This window comes from Colias philodice, chromosome 16 (assembly GCF_061535455.1).
Source record: "Colias philodice isolate Cphi_HAF_F1 chromosome 16, ilColPhil1 Martin Lab GWU primary, whole genome shotgun sequence".
Lineage (NCBI taxonomy): Eukaryota > Metazoa > Arthropoda > Insecta > Lepidoptera > Pieridae > Colias > Colias philodice.
In genome coordinates, this window is record NC_143101.1 from 6,549,796 (window position 1) to 6,569,121 (window position 19,326).

The 19,326-nt window shown below is 34.6% G+C and overlaps 1 protein-coding gene across 1 annotated transcript in view; it reads left to right on the forward strand.

The window, feature by feature from the left end:
- The first annotated feature begins 1,447 nt into the window (after positions 1-1,447).
- LOC149481743 (midasin) overlaps positions 1,448-19,326 on the forward strand; it is a 32,616-nt gene continuing 14,737 nt past the window's right edge. The window contains exons 1-20 of the mRNA XM_089704670.1: positions 1,448-1,676; positions 2,207-2,463; positions 2,756-3,004; positions 3,249-3,541; positions 4,197-4,399; positions 6,161-6,324; positions 6,445-7,949; positions 8,028-8,193; positions 8,274-10,572; positions 10,650-12,387; positions 12,496-14,131; positions 14,273-14,484; positions 15,003-15,135; positions 15,223-15,847; positions 15,969-16,474; positions 16,571-16,747; positions 16,836-17,254; positions 17,400-17,539; positions 18,096-18,322; positions 18,640-18,866. Coding sequence (XP_089560796.1) covers positions 1,590-1,676; positions 2,207-2,463; positions 2,756-3,004; positions 3,249-3,541; positions 4,197-4,399; positions 6,161-6,324; positions 6,445-7,949; positions 8,028-8,193; positions 8,274-10,572; positions 10,650-12,387; positions 12,496-14,131; positions 14,273-14,484; positions 15,003-15,135; positions 15,223-15,847; positions 15,969-16,474; positions 16,571-16,747; positions 16,836-17,254; positions 17,400-17,539; positions 18,096-18,322; positions 18,640-18,866 — 11,263 coding nt within the window. The 5' untranslated portion in view covers positions 1,448-1,589. The remainder of the gene's footprint in view (positions 1,677-2,206; positions 2,464-2,755; positions 3,005-3,248; positions 3,542-4,196; positions 4,400-6,160; positions 6,325-6,444; positions 7,950-8,027; positions 8,194-8,273; positions 10,573-10,649; positions 12,388-12,495; positions 14,132-14,272; positions 14,485-15,002; positions 15,136-15,222; positions 15,848-15,968; positions 16,475-16,570; positions 16,748-16,835; positions 17,255-17,399; positions 17,540-18,095; positions 18,323-18,639; positions 18,867-19,326) is intronic.

Below are 19,326 nucleotides of genomic sequence, written 5' to 3' on the forward strand. Positions count from 1 at the left end.
GCTGAAGAACATCAAGTAAAGTTTCTTAAAAATTAGATGATAACTTTTAATTTCTTTTTTGTAAATTCCCTGAAACAAAGGAGATATTTTTTGCCTCAGAAAACTCTATTTTATATCTGTGTTTTATATCTACGCCCCTCTGACATCCAACGGCCAAATGGCTAGCAGCGGAAAATCTCTTATGCCGCGCAGCGCTGAACTGAAGTCTGAACAAACCTGCGCAGAAGTCAAAAATGTGGGAGGTGAGTGGGTTGAGGGGCACGAACGCGTAGCAGCCAGTGCACGCAAGTGCACGGTGCACCGATTGGTTCTCTCGATTCCTGTCTCCAGTTGGTGTCCAGTTGTTTTCCGTCTGTTGCACTGTCGACGACGCGACGTCCCGCGCACTTCGAATGTACAGTCGCAATATTATATTGTTATTGTATTGTTTTGATAAATTTTTGTGACTCTTTTCGGTTGCCAACAATTTTCTAGTCTCTAACAAAAATGTTGTTGGAACTCATTAGTAATTGTATTATGAGCGCAACAGTACCTACCCATGTGTAGTGCATCCCCTCCAAATTTTGTCCTCGCTAGAGTTATTTGCCTTTGCTTAGACCTGTGGCTTACGTACACCTTACGTATGATACTATAGATAATATTTTTCTTAGAAACATAAATATCACGGGATGGAACAATTTTATTTTATCATTATCATCTTCATTGATAATTTTTTTAAAACAAAAACAGTAAATTGTGGAAAATGAGAACCAACATTCTAGTGTTCTATATATATATCAATTACATACTCAATAACTATAAGTAAAATAAAGCAAACACGCAAAAAAAAGGTCTTGCACCGCAATCTACTTTCAAACATTTTTAGAACTTTCAAAACGAATTGTCGAAATTTCTCTATCATTATTTGAATCAATCAAATCATTTATAAATTTGTATAATTTCTTTTAAAAGAATAGAAAAAATCAATCACGAGGCGGGATTCGAACCCGCGTCTTCTGCCAATCCGAGGCGACCGCGACGCGACGCATTATTTGCTCTGTGACGTGACGCGACGCGGACGCCTGGACCAACTCGACCACCCGCACAGATATATAAACATTACTTGAAGAATAGATAAATTCGATTGCTCTGGTTGACTGGGGAACTTTCTTCGGATGGTACTTTGTTACAACAAAGTTTGCTATTTCCATTATTTAAAATACATCGTAAATATCATCATTGCGCTTCTGCAGTCACAGAGTATAATAAAACTCCAAATTAAAAATAGGGACACTGGCAAATGGTTATCTTGCCGCTTCTTGCCCAAGTTCTTGCCATAACAGAGGAAAAAAAAATCTGTCAATGTCAAACTTCTTAGCTGCACGCTGCGAGGCACGCTGTCTCACGTCTCACCCCTCATGTCTAAACTCTATAGTCTATTACTCTAATGTCTATTCCCCATTGTCGTGCAGCGTGCTATTGTCAAATTCACTTTTTCACATGCAGTGCACGTTTGCCGGTCTTTATTATTTACATTTTTTATTTTCAGTAATATTCATTCAAAAATTGCTTTAATATTCTCCAAAACCGCTCTTTAGCGGTATGACATCATGGGTGAAAAATTAGTAGCAGCTCTAAAGCAAATAGAGCTAGAAACAAAAAATAAAGATCTTGTTAAAGCATGTCAACAAATAAGGGTTAGTTCATATTTTTATTGTATTTTATTATATAAATAGATTAAGTATAATTTTAAGAAGATTATTGAAAGCTGATCTAATCTAAATATTAATAAAAAAATATTAACTTGCTATTGATTAACATTAAATTTTAATATTTAAATATTATATTTTCTTACCAACTTCATGAATGAGCCTTTTGACATTTCTACTTTATAACATAATACAGAAAATGCTTCTATAAATGTTATGAATAACACAAATACCAACATGCAAAATATTATTCATTAAGAATTTAAAACTGCATGATGGCATAGTGATATTATAGTATGGTACATGGTACATACTATAATATCACTACACCATACTGTCTTAAAAGAGGCAGATTAAACCCAACTGGGACAGGTTTTAACCGGAAATATTTTGGGTATGGGATATATTATTATCGGGGCGAAGCCAGGGATCCCAAAGATAGTTAGAATAAAAATAAGTTAAGTAATATTTTTGGACTATTTTATTCATAATATATTATATTTGGGACATTTTTACAGTTCTCATTGGTGAAGCATCATGCAAGTACGGACAATTTAGTGGCAAAATTAGCAGAATATATTCTTGATTTCGAGGATGCAGTCATATTTGGGAAATATTTGCCTAATCTTTCACTTGCGCTAGTATCTTCTAAAATTCCTCTGAAGCCCGTTTTTTCAAGCAATAGTCATGATCTTGCTACGGATTGTGAAAAAACAAAACATCTAGAATATTCCATTGTATTGGCACATTTGAGTGACCACCCAGATGTGCTTCAGTAAGTATTTTTATAATTATTTAACTGTATAAACTCTTAAATAATTTTTTTTAATGATGTACTTAATTAAAAAAAAAAAACAAAAAACAAATTGTATTATATAAGTCAATTCATTATACCCATTAGATTTTAAAGTAAAACAGGACACTAAAATAAATTCCACATAGTATGGTTTTCAAGATAATTTTAGGATTGAACTTTGACTTCAATAAAGTTTTCCCGCCAATTTGACAAATATTATTCACTTACATACTAATACTATAATATTATAGGAGACCTATTAATATTACAGATATTCTCAAAAATATTTCCAAATCAATCCAATACCTCCATATGAAGTTTTCATACATCATGAAGATTCTTACAATGTGGCTCCTAAGAAAAGAAGGCTACAAGACTACAGGCAAAAAGTATCAGATCATAATATAGTGTCATGCTGTTATAAATTGTTGAGAAAATTACCAAATGAATTTTCAACAAAATGGGATTGGACTAAATTTGTCGTAAATTTCAGCCATCATGAAAACGAGGAAATAAGATGGTAAGTAAAAAATTTTATCTTTCCAATGCCCAATTTACTAATTGAGGGTCATTTTTTGTTATAAAATTGGAGGGGTGTCAAGAGAGACAGACAGAGAAACATGCAAATGCCGCATGGCTTACAACTATAGCAAAAAGCGTGTTACAACTTTTCGTCTTATTTTTTCCCCCTTTCGCAATGCTCGATAAGGAACTTCGTTAAAAAAAAGGAACAAAAATTGATATTATTTTTTTTTTAATTCTAGGATGGTAAAAGAATGCATGGCGATACTAACAAACATGACGGAAGCTCAATCAAAAACATTAAATAAGAACTTAAACATATCCATTGACACAGATATAAAAAATAACATGTCTAAAGTAGATCAAACTATTGGGACGGGTATAGAGAATTTAACTGTAAAAACAAAATCAATAGTTAATATTGATGGAATAGTTTTGCCAATCTACGACAAGGATAATGTAAAACCAGCAAGTTTAGTTCCTGTTAAATCAACTATCAACAACTTGAGAAGCTTGGCCCTAGCAGTTGCTTCAGGTATTCTTTTTTATATTGAAATTGTATAATTTATATTCTGTTCTACATTACTTGAATAAGTAAAGCAATGAACAATTTAGATTGATTTGAAGGAGAATTAAAAAAAAAACTTTCAAAATCAATCAGTGAATATTGAATACTGAATATTTAAATGATCTATTTATATTAAAGCCATTTGTATAAACTTTAACTCATTCATTTTTCAACCTTGAACATAATTTACTTCATACAACTGATAAGAGTAATGAAAAAAATTTTTTTTGAAAGTAAAAATACTTTTTAATTCAGTTTTCAAATACCCTCTTATTTATTGATATTCTATTTAAAAAATGTATGATTTTTTTACATTCAGTTCTCATTAAAATCATTTAAGTAAATATATAGAATAGAATAGAATAGAATACATCAAATTACAGACAACACTTATAACAAAAAAAAAAAGTATAACATTACATGTAGATGTAATAATATTATATCTGTATCACCTCAGGGAAAGGGATTACTGACTCAGCATAAATGTTACAGGTGAGGCTGTAACACTGTTATTCTGTCAGCACCATATTAAATAAAGAGTCGAGTGACTGTAAATAAGAGTATTCTAATTTTAATATAGCGATTACGGACTAAAATGATTAATTTTATTTCTTTTATATAGGTAAAGCTCTATCGCTAATGGGTCCTGTAGGATCTGGTAAGACCTCATTGGTGGAACATTTAGCTGCAATCACTGGCCGTAAAGGAGTCGCATTTAAGAAAGTTCAGCTCGGAGATCAGACAGATTCCCGGATGTTACTAGGTTCTCATCAATGTACAGATGTGCCGGGAGAGTTTATCTGGGCTCCTGGTGTTCTTACAGAGGTAATCTATATTTTTTACTTTTTTCAATTCGTTTTTTATCAAACAATTTTGTTCAAAAATACAAAAAATTATATGCAGTGTGTGCTTTTACATTATAGCGAAATTTTTTTTTTTAATTTTAGCGTGTCATTTTTGTTTCTGTAAAAAGTGATTAAAAGTGAAATTTTTTATTTAATTTATTGGATTTTTTTGTAAAAGTTTTGTAAAAACTGTATTTTGCACGCCTCATAAGCGAAGCGTTGAGGTGGGTACTACTGTCACTTCGCGCAAAACATCTGATTTTTCAAACTTAAAATGTCTTTATGTATCATACATTGCACTTGTAAGTAGAGGTCCGCGCCGCAGTCCAAAAGCCCAGCGGCGGCGCGCCGGGTGCGGCACCCGGCGCGGCGCGGCGTCGCCGGCGTGGGCTAGTTATTTTTAAAGTTATTAGGGGGTGGACGGGCAGTAGAAAAATCTCTCTTTAAGTTTAATAAAAAAAATATTTTAATTAAAATCAAGTAGTTGTGGGCCACCTGAGGTTAAGTGGTCACCACCGCCCATAAACACTTGTAACACTAGAAGTGTTACAGGTGCTTTGCCGGCCTTTTATGGACAAATAAGCTCTTTCTTGAAGGCCCCAATATCGTAGTTGTTCGGGAACACCGCAGGTGGCAAATCGTTCCATAGTTTCACCGTACGCGGAAGGAAGTTGCGGGTGAAGTGGACAGTGGTGGAGCGCCAACCATCCAGATGGTGCGGATGGAACTGGTTTTTACGGCGTGTGGTCCGGTGGTGGAACTGTGCGGCTGGTAAAAGGTGGAATAATTCCTCAGAGCACTCCCCATAGTAGATTTTGTACAGTATACAGAGAGACGCAACATCTCTTCGCACTGACAGTGGATCGAGCCTATCGGAAAGCCTACGGTCATCGACAATTCGAGCTGCTCGACGTTAGATGCGGTCAAGAGGAAGGAGTTGATACTGTGGGGCTCCGGCCCAGAGATGAGAACAGTACTCCATATGCGGTCGCACCTGAGCCTTGTACAGCTGAAGTCGGTGGGCCGGCTTGAAGTACTGTCTCGATCTAATGAGCACACCAAGTTTTTTCGAGGCTAATTTAGCCTTCGCTTCCAAATGACTACGGAATTGAACGTCACTCGAGATTTCAACTCCGAGGATTCCGATTTTCAGCGATATACTAAGGGGAGTACTCTTAAACCGATGTTCTACGACAAATGGGGTCTTTTTAGCCGTGTTATAGACAACAACGCGTGCGTGACACATGGTTCGCGCGCAAAATTTGAACTCGGCGCCAATTTTTCTGTGACCCGGCGGCGGCGGCGGCGCGCCGGGGTCTCTCGGCGGCGGCACGCCGGCGTGGCGCGGACCTCTACTTGTAAGATAATACATACACACACATATTAAGAAAAAACACTATTTTTAACGTTCATGATATTTTTGATGTCATTTTTGTTATTTAAACTAGTTAAAAAACAGTTTAAAAAAGTTCTGTCTTGGACGTCCGTGTGTCTGTATGTGCGGATCCTTTTTCTTGTTAACACGATAGCGACCGAAATACTTTACTAATCGAGTCTTTTTTTTTCTCTTACGCTTGAGTATGCTCAGGAATAGAACCCTTTCATTTTTCAGGGTCTGATTCGATGTGGTTTAATTGTTATTAAATAAACAAAAATAATAATTAATAAATAATTATTAAAAAAAAATTATGAGGCGTGCACTTTTGGATTTTCCAAATTTTTTATTTTCTTTTTGCTTCAGGCTGTACTAAATGGTCACTGGTTGTTGTTGGAAGATATTGATTGTGCTGCATTAGATGTGGCATCTACACTGAGTTCACTTCTAGAGAGAAATACTTTGTGCGTGCCTGGTTTTAGAGATGCCTTGCCAGTTACACCAGGTTTCCAATTATTTGTAACACAGCGGTAAGTAAAGTTTAAGCTGAATATTTGCTTTGTAAATAGTTAATAGGGTGTGTGATATTGATTTCTAAATATAATGTTGGTTGCGAAAGTATTCTAGAGTATTTTTCTTTCTCCTTTCAGCACAATCATTACAAATTATGGTTACCAAAAGAAGTTATCTAGCTCAAGTACTTTACTACAAAAGCATTTAACAGTAATAAATGTTGAACCTCTATCAAGGTCTGAGCTAAGTGAAGTTATACAAACACTTTACCCCAGTCTGACTACAATCAGTTCAAAGATGATCGAAGTATTTATGATGTTTTCTGTTGGATGCCATGATACATCTTTACAAACTACTGAAAGTGAAACAGAAAAAGCTAACAATGTGGTTATTATGAGAGGTTCGAGGCTCATTTCTACAAGAGATCTAATGAAATGGTGTGCAAGATCAGTAGTTGGTTTTAATGTATCCAGCCCAGACTCTGCATTGAAAGTATTACAAGACGCCTTGGACATTTTTACCTGTTCAGTATCATCACCCGAAAATAGACTAGAATTATCCAAAAAAGTAGGCACGTGCCTCGGAATTGTAGAGACGAAATCTGAATTCTACTGTAAACATTACAAACCAAATGTTTCTTTACAACCGGATTCGTTAATCGTTGGTCGTGCTACAATTCCTCGTATCGAAAAGAGCCTGAAATCTATAGATTTCGATAATAAACAAGTCGTTTTTTCATTCACTCGTCAATCTGCTTGCCTATTAGAGAAAATTGCCTGCTGTGTTCTTTCTAATGAACCAGTGCTTCTAGTGGGTGAAACTGGTACTGGAAAAACTTCTTCAGTTCAATATTTAGCGCGACAAACTGGCCATAAACTTGTAGTGATAAATATGAATCAACAATCGGATTCTGCTGATCTACTTGGTGGCTATAAACCTGTGGATCTTAAATACGTTATACGCCCAATCAAATCGGAATTTTTAGACCTTTTCACAAATTTCTATAATGCAGATAAAAATAAGAAGTTTTTAAGTCACATCGAGACATGTTACGATACAGAAAATTGGAATGCTCTGTTAGCATTGATGCAACAAAGTCATAAAGCAGCAGTGAAAAGACTTAATGATGAAAAGAACAATAAATTAAAGGCTTGGCTGGCTTTTGGATATAAACTCTCTAAGTTAGAGCAACAAATCAAGGCAGAATCTCGATTGACATTTGCATTCATAGAAGGATCCCTTGTGAAAGCTATGCAAGAAGGTCATTGGGTATTGTTAGATGAAATAAACTTAGCATCTGCAGAAATATTGGAATGTTTGGCTGGGTTATTAGAAGATAGAAATGAAAGTATTGATTTACTGGAAAAGGGTGATAAAGTTCCTATAAAAAGACATCCAGATTTCACGCTTTTTGCGTGCATGAACCCAGCAACTGATGTAGGGAAAAAAGATTTACCAGTGGGCCTAAGAAATAGGTTTACCGAATTTTTCATTGATGAATTAACAGAAAGAAATGATTTAATGTTATTAATAGGTGATTATTTATACCACATGAATTTAAGCGGAGCTGTGCTAGAGTCTATTTATAGCTTTTATTCTTCAATTCGAAAAGAGGCCAAATTGAATTTAGTAGATGGAGCAGGTATGATTTATTTTCTATTCTATTTATATAATTTGGAACCTTTTATTGAATCTGTAATAATTTTTTAAATTATTTTAGGTAATGCTCCCCACTATTCACTCAGAACACTATGCAGAGCATTAACTGCTGCGGCCAAAGCAAAATGTGGGACTGTCGCAAGATCTTTATATGAAGCATTTTGCCTTTCCTTCTTAACACAACTAGATAGATCATCTCATCCGATAGTGGAAGCCATGATAGCTAAGTATGTAATACGAAATATATTTATTTTTATTTTTGATACATTTTAATAGAGAAGAATTAAAACAATTTTTTTATTTGTAGGGCTGTTCTTGGTAAGAAAAATGTGAAAGCCGTCTTAAAACAATTAATTCCTGAACCTCAATGTCAAGGACAAAACTATTTGCTCTTTGAGGGTCATTGGATACCTCAGGGCAAATTGGAAATCAATATACCAGAAGGATACATTTTAACTCCTACTGTAAGAAAAAATCTTCGAGATATTGCCCGCATCATATCACTTGGGCGTTTACCTATATTATTACAGGGTGATACATCTGTGGGCAAAACTTCACTTATAACATATATAGCTAAAGCCTCAGGAAACTACTGCGTCAGAATAAACAATCATGAACATACTGATTTACAAGAGTACATAGGATCTTATGCAAGTGATTCAAGTGGAAATCTAGTCTTTAAGGAGGGAGTTCTAGTCGAAGCTATGAGAAAAGGATATTGGATAATTCTTGATGAATTGAATTTAGCTCCTAGTGATGTATTAGAAGCATTAAATCGTGTTCTTGACGACAATCGAGAGTTATTTATTCCTGAGACCCAAGAAGTTGTTAAAGCTGATCCCAATTTTATGCTTTTTGCAACGCAGAATCCTCCAGGGTTGTATGGTGGGCGAAAAATGTTATCACGTGCTTTTCGTAATAGATTTGTCGAGCTGCATTTCGACGAAATACCAAGAAGTGAACTCGAAACAATATTGCACCAAAGGTGTCATATTCCGCCTACATATAGCAAGAAAATGATCGAAGTTATGGCGGAACTACAAGTTAGGAGAAGGGGCTCAGCCGCAGTACAAGGCAAAGATGGATTTATCACTTTGAGAGATTTATTCAGATGGGGCCAGAGATATAAACATGCTTCCAAAGAAATGCTCACTTCTGAAAAATTTTATGACTGGGATCAGCATATAGCCGACGAAGGTTATCTTATATTAGCGGGCAAAGTGCGCCAAACAGATGAAAGAAGTATAATAGAGGAAGTTATTGAAAAACATATAAAACGAAAAGTCGATCCTAAAAATTTATTCAGCCTTCATCAAAATACTTCACCCGTGACTAAATCAACATTAGAAATGCTTTTAAGTAACCAACTCCAAGAATTTTCTCATGTAGTATGGACATATAATATGAGAAGATTAGCAGTTTTAATAGCCAAGGCATTTACTTTTAATGAGCCTGTGCTATTGGTAGGGGAGACTGGTTGCGGAAAAACCACAATATGTCAAGTATTGGCTGCTTTAAGTCGCCGTCAGTTACTATCCGTAAACTGTCATATGCATACAGAAAGCTCGGACTTCTTGGGTGGACTTCGCCCGGTAAGACAATATAAAAAAGATGGGAAATTATTCGAGTGGGTTGATGGACCTTTAATAAAAGCAATGGAACATGGCCATCTATTCCTCGCAGATGAAATATCTTTAGCAGATGACAGTGTTTTAGAAAGAATGAACTCATTACTAGAACCAGAAAGACAATTAGTCTTGTCTGAACGGGGCACCGATGATAGTTCCGATATTGTGGTTATTTCAGCTGTTCAAAATTTTCATTTTATCGGAACTATGAATCCAGGTGGTGATTTTGGAAAAAAAGAACTATCACCCGCTTTACGTAATAGATTCACAGAAATATGGTGTGATCATGTCAGTTCCAGAGAAGATTTATTAGAGGTTCTGGAAAAGAGTGTTAGTAAAGGAATAGCTTTGTCAAATCAAGAAGATGGAACATCAGGAATTGGAAATTGTATAATTGATTTTAGCTATTGGTTGAAAAATTCCGAAGTGACAAATAAATTTCCATTTAGCATTCGTGATTTACTGTCCTGGGTACAATTCATTAATGTTACTGTTGGACAAAAATTGTTAGACACAGCTGAGGCGTATGTGCATGGTGCATGTATGACATTTTTGGATTGTTTCGGTACCGCTTTAACGGGTCACATTGATCCTGAAACCTTACACGTTTTGCGCAAAAATGCTATTAACTTCTTGCTCAATCAAATAAGAGCATTAGGTTACGAAAAAACTGACTTATTAAACAACATGTTGGTCAATAAGGCAATATCATTAACTGCTGAGGTAACTGATAAGAAGTTTGGGATCCATCCATTCCTTATCGAAATTGGGCCACACCACAATCCATTTGATATTCAGAAGTTTACGTTCACGGCTCCCACAACTGGTGCTAATACATTACGACTATTACGAGGCCTTCAGTTAAACAAAGCGATTTTATTAGAAGGAAACCCAGGAGTAGGAAAAACAAGCTTAGTTACAGCTGTAGCAAAAAGTTCTGGTCATAAAGTTGTCCGCATAAACTTGAGTGATCAAACAGTAAGTGTATCTTCACTCATTTTATTTAGTTTTTTCTTCGCGTAAGTGTAACTTTTTAATTGTAATTTTTTTTTCAGGATATAACAGATTTGTTTGGTACCGACTTACCATCAGAAGACGGATCCTTTATCTTCAAGGAGGGAGCTTTCTTAAATGCTCTCCAAAACGGAGATTGGATTCTTTTGGATGAACTTAATTTAGCACCACAACCTGTGCTAGAAGGTCTTAATGCTTGTTTAGATCACAGAGGTGAAATATACATTCCAGAATTAGGTAAAACATTTAAAGTGAAAAAAGAAACAAAACTGTTTGCCTGTCAAAATCCTCTCAAACAGGGCGGTGCTCGTCGGGGCCTACCCGTATCATTCTTAAACAGATTCACTCAAGTATATGTCGACACTTTGACGAAAGATGATCTTACGTTCATTGTTGAGGCACAATATTCAGAACTTTCTAATGATATCTTACACAGAATTGTTGCATTCAATTGTAAGGTATCACATGAAATAACTGAAATTCAGACTTGGGGACATAGAGGAGCACCCTGGGAAATGAACTTACGTGACATACAAAGATGGTGTGAGGCACTCATTGAAGATCAAAATGAAGGTAGAAAAGTGTCACCTGGCAAGTTTATTGATATGCTCTATGTTAATAGAATGCGGACAGAGGAAGATAAAGAAAAAATGATAACAACCTACAATGAAATATTTTATCCAGCTTATCCTAGAAGTGATGAACGTCCTATGTTCAATATTGATGGTAAGAACATAATTATTGGTGATGTTATTTTTCAAATCAACAATGAGAGGCTGTATAAAAACAGAAGATCGATTGATACAAATTTATTAGTTCTTAGAGATCAATTGCCAATTTTAAAAGCGCTAGCTCAAAATGTAAAAATGAATTGGCTCTCTATACTAGTTGGACCGACTGCTGTGGGAAAAAGTAGTTTGGTTCAAGTTTTAGCGGATTTAACCGGAAATGAATTACATGTTATACCAGTCACCTCAGCTATGGATGTATCAGATCTATTAGGGGGATTTGAACAAGTCGACTACAACAGAACCTTGGAAAATATATATGATAATATTGAGACAGTTACTATCCGAATTGTTAGAAGTTTATGGTTATTACAAGACTTCAAACTTTGGAAATCAAATAAGCTCTTGAGTGATCTTTTTGAGTTCCGTCAAATAGAAATAAACGGCGAAGCTAAAAACGCATTTAATATTGACATGAAAAAATTCAAAGAGAAAGTGCAGTTTCTATTAGACCATTGCTATAAATTAATTGAATGTAGCAACATTTGTGATCTTTACACTCACGGCATAGAAAAAATAATAGGAAATTTAAAGAATTTGCAAAATAAAATCTTAAAACTGACATCCGTAAATTCGGGTGGTAGATTCGAGTGGATAGATTCATTACTTGTTAAAACTATGATTGATGGATCTTGGCTTCTACTAGATAATGTAAATTTAACGTCAGCCGCAGTATTAGATAGACTAAACGGTCTTTTGGAGCCAAATGGAGTCCTCAGTATTCCGGAGCGAGGTGAAATAAGCGAAATAAAGCCTCATCCCAACTTTAGGATTTTCTTTACAATGGATGCCAAGCATGGCGAAATATCTCGAGCTATGAGAAATAGAGGCGTTGAGATTTACTTGCTTAGACCTGATAATAGTGACCTAGGTCTTTCTGAGATAATGCCGTATATGGATTTAGTGGCGTTATTATCGTCGTGTGGTTTACCTAATCAATATCACGATATTTGCATTCGGTGCCATGAAACTATGACAGAATTTGTGCAAGGTAAGTTGTACAATTTTGGCTAAGCTACATGTTTTAAACAATAAATAATTCAATATGACATTTAGTATGACATGAAATTTATTGTATAATATAAAAAATGTGTTTCAGGTTTAGAACGGCCAACAGTTTCGCAACTTCTCCAAGCAGCGCATATAATACAACAACAACTAGTAAGGGGTGTGTCTTTCAAAACGGCTCTACTGAACAGTTTTTCAGATGTTTACATAAAACCGAGAAGTGGTAGTGACTTCGTTACCGATATAAATACATCTCTAGCTGAAATGAAGAATAATATGTTACGTGAGTTAGAAAATGAGTTGGGCACTGAAGAATTCCCAAATTTTGGTTCCAATGTTGTTAATCACACATTAACAATTAAAGGGCTCTGTTCCAATTCCATTTATGAATTAGCGAAACAAACTTCCTATACGGCAGTTGAGCAAATTACAGATAACAACTCAGTGGACAATGCAACAATGCATGTAATATTTAGCATTCTAACTTCTTACCAAAAATGCTCTGGTGAACAATTGAAAACTCTTTACTATAGTTTAAATGAAGCAGTTTCAAATGCCAAGGATATCAAATTGAAAAATTTAGCAAAGGAATTGAACGATCAAGCACTTAACCATGTAAATAAATTAAATACGACATCGGAGTCATATAAACGGTTTTATCGGGAATCATATTGCGTTGACGATGGTGTTGTTGCTAAATCTAACACGAGTTTTGCTTTGCTATATAATGAGTGTCAAAAAACTCTTCTGAAATTATCTCTTATAGAAAGTCCTTTCTCTGCTCTTCATTATTCAAATGCAGTATCAAAGAGAACTTTAACTGATGATTTTGTGGAATATCCCATATTAAGACACTGCCAAAACTATATAAATCTTATTGATGAAGAATTGCTGAAAGCAATTAATTTGGCATCTTGTAATTTAAGTGACCAAAATATTTGTGTGTTATTACAATTGTTAAATTGGCGAATAAGATTTTTCAAAACGTGTACAATGCCAATATTTACCATGCAAAAACGTACGCCAACCTTAAAAGAAGAAATTATACCTATCCTCCAGATCCATAATAAGTGGATTCAAAAGTATCTATTGGAAAAACTTTACAGCATGATTGGTAAATCTGATGAATTTATCAAATTTAAAAAGAAAATTACGGAAATGAAATTAAACATGGAACAGGAACATACGGAATTATCGAAAATCAGCAAGAAAATGAGAAAATGTTACGGACAATCAAAGCTATTTAAAGACAAACGGGAATATAACTTATGCACTGCAAGAGCTGCAGTTTATAAAGAAATCCATTTTGATATGCATCAACCAATTGATAAGCAATTCTACAAGCTTGATAGTATTATGTACAATGCTAACAAGACCTTTGCAATCGATATACCCCAGGAAGAAAGTATTAGAGAAATCGAAAGTACTGTAGCGAGTATCAAAGAAAAAGTAAAAGAACCGTGTTCAGAAATCAAACTCATACCATTAAATTTATATGTTGTACAAAGAGTTTTAAATGTATTGCAACCGTATATGCCAGAGCTTTTGAGGAAGTTCTTTGCAACAGAAGATATTCTTTTGCGCACTAAAGAAACAAGTTGTCTAGATATTTTAGCAATTGTTACTGCTTACGGGAAAGTTACGAAAGGATTTCCACCAGCATTAATAGATCATTTGAGTATGTTGCTTGAAATGCAAAAGGGTAATCTTGATGTAACTATTGAAAGGTAAGCTTAAGATATAAATTATAACATAGTATAATTTTTAAAGCATATTTATTTCAAATCGAGACGTTTTGGAATCCATAACAATATTTTTTTTTAATACAAATAATACGCACAGATATAGTTTATTATGTTTTATTTTAGATTATCATCAATGACAACGAAATTTTGGGATGAGATTTATAAATTATTGGCATCATCACCAGCCGTTCATCCTTCGCTGTTTTTATCTGGGAATCATATAAGTTCTGATGACGTCATGGAGTTGATTCCAGCTAATACGCCAAGGGTGTCAATGAACCTGCCATTAATGCCATATTACATTCAACAGCTTACAATGTTGGTTGAAGAGGAAGGTGAGTTCTTGTTTATGCATTTATTTTCGTCATGAATTAAAGTTAATCATCATGGCATGGATTTATTTAAAAAGAGAGCCTACATCCACCTTCGACAGTCGGTAACAGCCTCACAAAGGTAACTTTGTGAGTGCTCATGGGGGGTGTTGATCATTTATCAGGTGTAATACCTTAAATTCGTCCACCAAAAAAATCATGTTAAGCCGACTTTAATTCATATTAATAAGGTTGATTTTAATTTGCTGTAAGTATATTCACTTGCTAGGTTAGTTCTTATAAGAATGATTGCTTTTGTCGCGATTTGTAAATTTGCTTTGATATTTGTTGAACTATCATCACATTAAGTTACTTTTGAAGTGAAATTGATTTAGGCGCATAGAGAGTAAATTTTCAAGGTCGCGTCATTGCAATACCGTTTGGTATCTTTGAATCTTGCATAACAAGTTTCACTTCTGACACGAGTGTGCGGCACTCACGGCTCTTTTTATATAGGATTATAACATTTTAATGTATTTCAGGGTCTCAACAATTACTAGCCTATGAAAAAGTATCTCTTAATAATAGAGTGGAATATTCTTTACAATTGGAGTCTATTTTAAAAATATTATGGAATAATATAGGCACCTTGGATATCACTGCCGCTGCTAAATTGTAAGACTCCAAAATATTAATTATCTGGTATCACAATTAACTTTTAGTTTCTAAATTCAGTTCATTTTTTATGCTTTTAACTTTCAGAGAAGCAGATGCTGTATTTGAAATGAAGAAATATGATCATTTAATTATTTATCTCCATTCTATTGTTGTGTCTAATTTGAATAATCCTATTTTCAAATTGACCGATGATAAATTTAGTTTTTTGCTAAAACATCTTAAGATCGACTCCTACTTAATGGAAGCATTAGCAAAAGCCGATGGAATTAATAAAGAACTTAAAGAAGAATTAAACTTAAATAAACTCAATGTGACTAAAGTGAAGATATTAACAGCGCAATTATCTTTACTGACTAGTTTATTGTTTGTACAATTTATGGTAGAAATGAGTCCAATAGACCATGTCGAGAAGTATCGTATGAAAGTTAAATATATTGAAGAAGACGTACAGATGTTTAATGCCCTATTAAGTTCCTACTACGTTCAAGGTGTAATATCGGGCACTATCAATGAAAATCGCAATATCGAAAAGTCATCTCAAGTGGCGATTAATTCTTTGAATAATGATACATTACAACAGTTGAAAAAAGTGCATCCACACTGCGAAATTTTGATGAATTTGAAAGAACAAACAGCGCTTAAAATTCATAAATACGCATCTGGTAATACATTCCGTCCTGATAAACCGTCCTATTGTAATTTTGTCAAAGTAAGTACAATTAATAAGGATTCATTTTGTTCAGTTGATAATACAGCTACCGTTAATAACAACTATATAATATATTATTATTTCATAGTTATTCCAATATTTTAATTGTTTTTTCTTCTAGGAATGTAAACATTTCTCAAAGTCGATTCTCTCAGAAAGAACGATAATTACGGTATCTACAAAAATGATAGAGATTTGCAATCTACTTTACATAGATTTTATCGCGAGTAATAAACTGAATAAATGTACAGTAAATAAAGCTGAGGCCGTTATTCGAGAAACAATATCATGGATGAATTCAACTAGAGCTTTCTATAAAAATATTGAAACTGTGTATGCTGAGGCCTTCCCCGATTTAGCAAAGCCTTTGCAGAGTTCACTCTCTCAAATTATACACAGTATAACCTCTTTGAGTGATGTGATGAGAGAACTTGTCCTTAAAGTACAAAAAGCAGAATTTTTGCCTGAATTATTAAGGAGTTTGCTTGTGTATCCCAGTAAAATTAATGTTATGGATGTAAAGGAAAAACACCTTAATCGATATGTAACAAACCATTTCATACAAATGTTGAGTCGTGGAGTAGGAGGCAAAACTGATTTGTTCAAGATTGAATCATCATGGATAGAGTAAGTTTTAAGATGTTCAAATCATAACATTTATTTTAAAGTTTTACAACTTAATATCTTAATTACGGCATTTCTTTATTATTTTTCTGTTTTTAGGATATTAAAAATGAATTTATCAGAGTTAAAGATGAACTGTACAGCGATGGGTCGAGTTGATGAAGCGTCGATGAGCGCGGTGTTGACTACATTAAATGCGATACTGAAAGCTTGGGACAAACAACGACAGGATATGGAAAGGAAGAAACAGGACGACGAAGCTTTATATGTCACTAAGTAAGTATATTTCTACGATATAATATAATGTTATGTATATAGGAAACACATAAGTAATTGTAGGTACCAATAATTATCAAAATTACAGGTCTATTTCAAAATGTGAAGACGAAGATGAAGAGGCCACGGCTCACGAAGAAATAATGCAAATGTTCCCTTCGTATGCGGAGGACGATTTCGGAGAATTTAAACCGCCTACTTTGGAACAGAGGAAAGTAAAAGTACAAAATGCAGATAAACGCAAACTAATTATGACAGCTGAAGATGTGTCTTTGATATACAAGTGGCATTCGAATTTCGTTCGTAATGTGACCATCGCAGAATGGTTGACTGCTCCGAAAAAGATAGTGGGCAATGATGTCATAACTCCTTTACTATTACGGTATCCCATATTCAGTAAAGTTGCTCAAGGATCGTGGGAAGGATTGGATGCGGTATTTGAAAGTGAAATTACTCCTAGTCTGTTGGTGCTGTTATCTCATATTAAAGCTAGAGTTGATGGGCTTGGTAAGTAGTTAAATCCATTTCGACACTATTTAAAAATTCGCCTTAATTGTTGACTTTTATTTTTGCCATATTTATTATCTGTGGTAAAGAGCATGTTTTTTTGCGTAAAACGTATGGGTAAATACAGAATAATATTTTATTTTAGAATCTTCCAATCAAAAAGTGGACTTCTATCGCTCACCCTGGGTGTCGGAAACTCGCGAGTGCTTACCGCTGCTTCACAAAGTGCGAGATAATACAAGTGAATTACTGGAGCAATGGCCGGACTTCCCTACTTTAAAAGACGTAAGAACGTTAAATATATTCAATGAACGTATAAATAAATTTCATTGTTTAATGACATTGTTATTTCTTCCTTATTTATATCTGTTATTTCTAAAGGTTTATGTTAAAGGTAAATGGGGATCCCCGCAGTAATGATGTCTTAAAGCAGTACTAATATTAGTGTGTGAAAGAGACGGCGCTAGACGACCTATATAGGTGTGTCTCTTTCCCAAACTGGAACTAGCACTGCAAAAGACGTCACCGTAACCGCCATATACTATGTTTTATGAATTACTTAATTAGCATCTATACATTGGTTGAATTTTTTTAAGTGAAAACTTCTTTAGCGGCGTTGGGTATAAAATCTTAAACTCGCGTCAGGACACGTGGCCTGATCGAAAAAGCGTAAGACGGATTTTTTTTTAGCCCTTATATTCCATGCGTTAAAGACGGATACCATTCCAAAATATCAAACATGCTCAACGTTAATAACCAAGTTTTCACTTCTGCCGGCACTCCCGGAGTGCAACCCGTCTTTTTTTAATATCTTTATTTTTAATTGATGGTTTTCTTCCAGATAATGGTTATAGTGAACAGAATACTAAACTTCCCGATCACAAGCCCCGTATCACGATTCCTCACTGGCTTGGAACTGCTTCGCGATAAGATTGAAGAGTGGAATAAAAATGCGCACAAAGGCAATAATATGATAGAGATGTCATTATCTGTGGGCCAACAGATCATAAATTGGAGGAAACTAGAGATGAGCCATTGGAAGGAGTGCTTGAATAATCTGTATCAGAGGTAAGTTATAGAACTGTTAATTTGACCAATGTTTCCTGTTTCATTAATAAATTGTGTTACGTGCATGATTAGTTTACTTCCGGTTCGTATTATTTTAAAAACTCAAGCAATTTTCTAAAAAATATATTATCGGAAAAATATGAAAGTTTTATCATTTTGTGTAAATGAAGAATTCTTAATTAATAATATGAAGTGGTTTTTTTTATTAATAGAGTAAAAGTTTTCGGAGCAGCACATTCTTTGGTGTACTTATCGTGTTTCATGTTATAGATGAGAATAAATTAGTCAATAACTAACCAGAATATATTGTATTCTAGGAAACAATCGGACGCTCACAAATACTGGTTCTACATGTATACTGTGATAATTTCGTACTTGGATCCCTCAAAGAATCTCGATAACCAACCAGTCTCACCCACAAGGATTACTTTAGTTCTTCGAGATTTTATGGAGAAATCAAATGTGGCTGAATATGAAGTTAGGCTCGATATCTTATATGCGTATCATTGCCATTTGGTGCATTTGCAACCAGGCGAGAGAAGAGGTATGTTAAATTATTGTATTTTTACAAATGTACAGGGGGCTGGGTTAAATATTAGTTTGAGGGCCGATTTTTCAATGCTTGGATAAAACTTATCCGTCCAATAAAGTATTACACGATGATATTAAAATGTCACGTAAACTGTCAAATACGGGCAATTAGAATACCTTTTTAAAATGGTAGTTTTATACATTATTCGACGAATAAGTTTTATCCAAGCATTGAAAAATCGGCCCTGAATGTAATAAGAATGTACTGAGAATCTACATAACTGCCTTATTGATGTAGTCAGTTAATAACTAATCCATTGTATCCATAATCCATATCCAGTTGATATTAACAATGTGAGGGTAGTTGGGTCAAACGTCGTATAAAAAACGTCTGTACCTCTAGGCACGATTCGTACGAATGCGCCACGATTCAAGGCGGCATTTTATACTATCCGACAGCTAAACATGTTCTG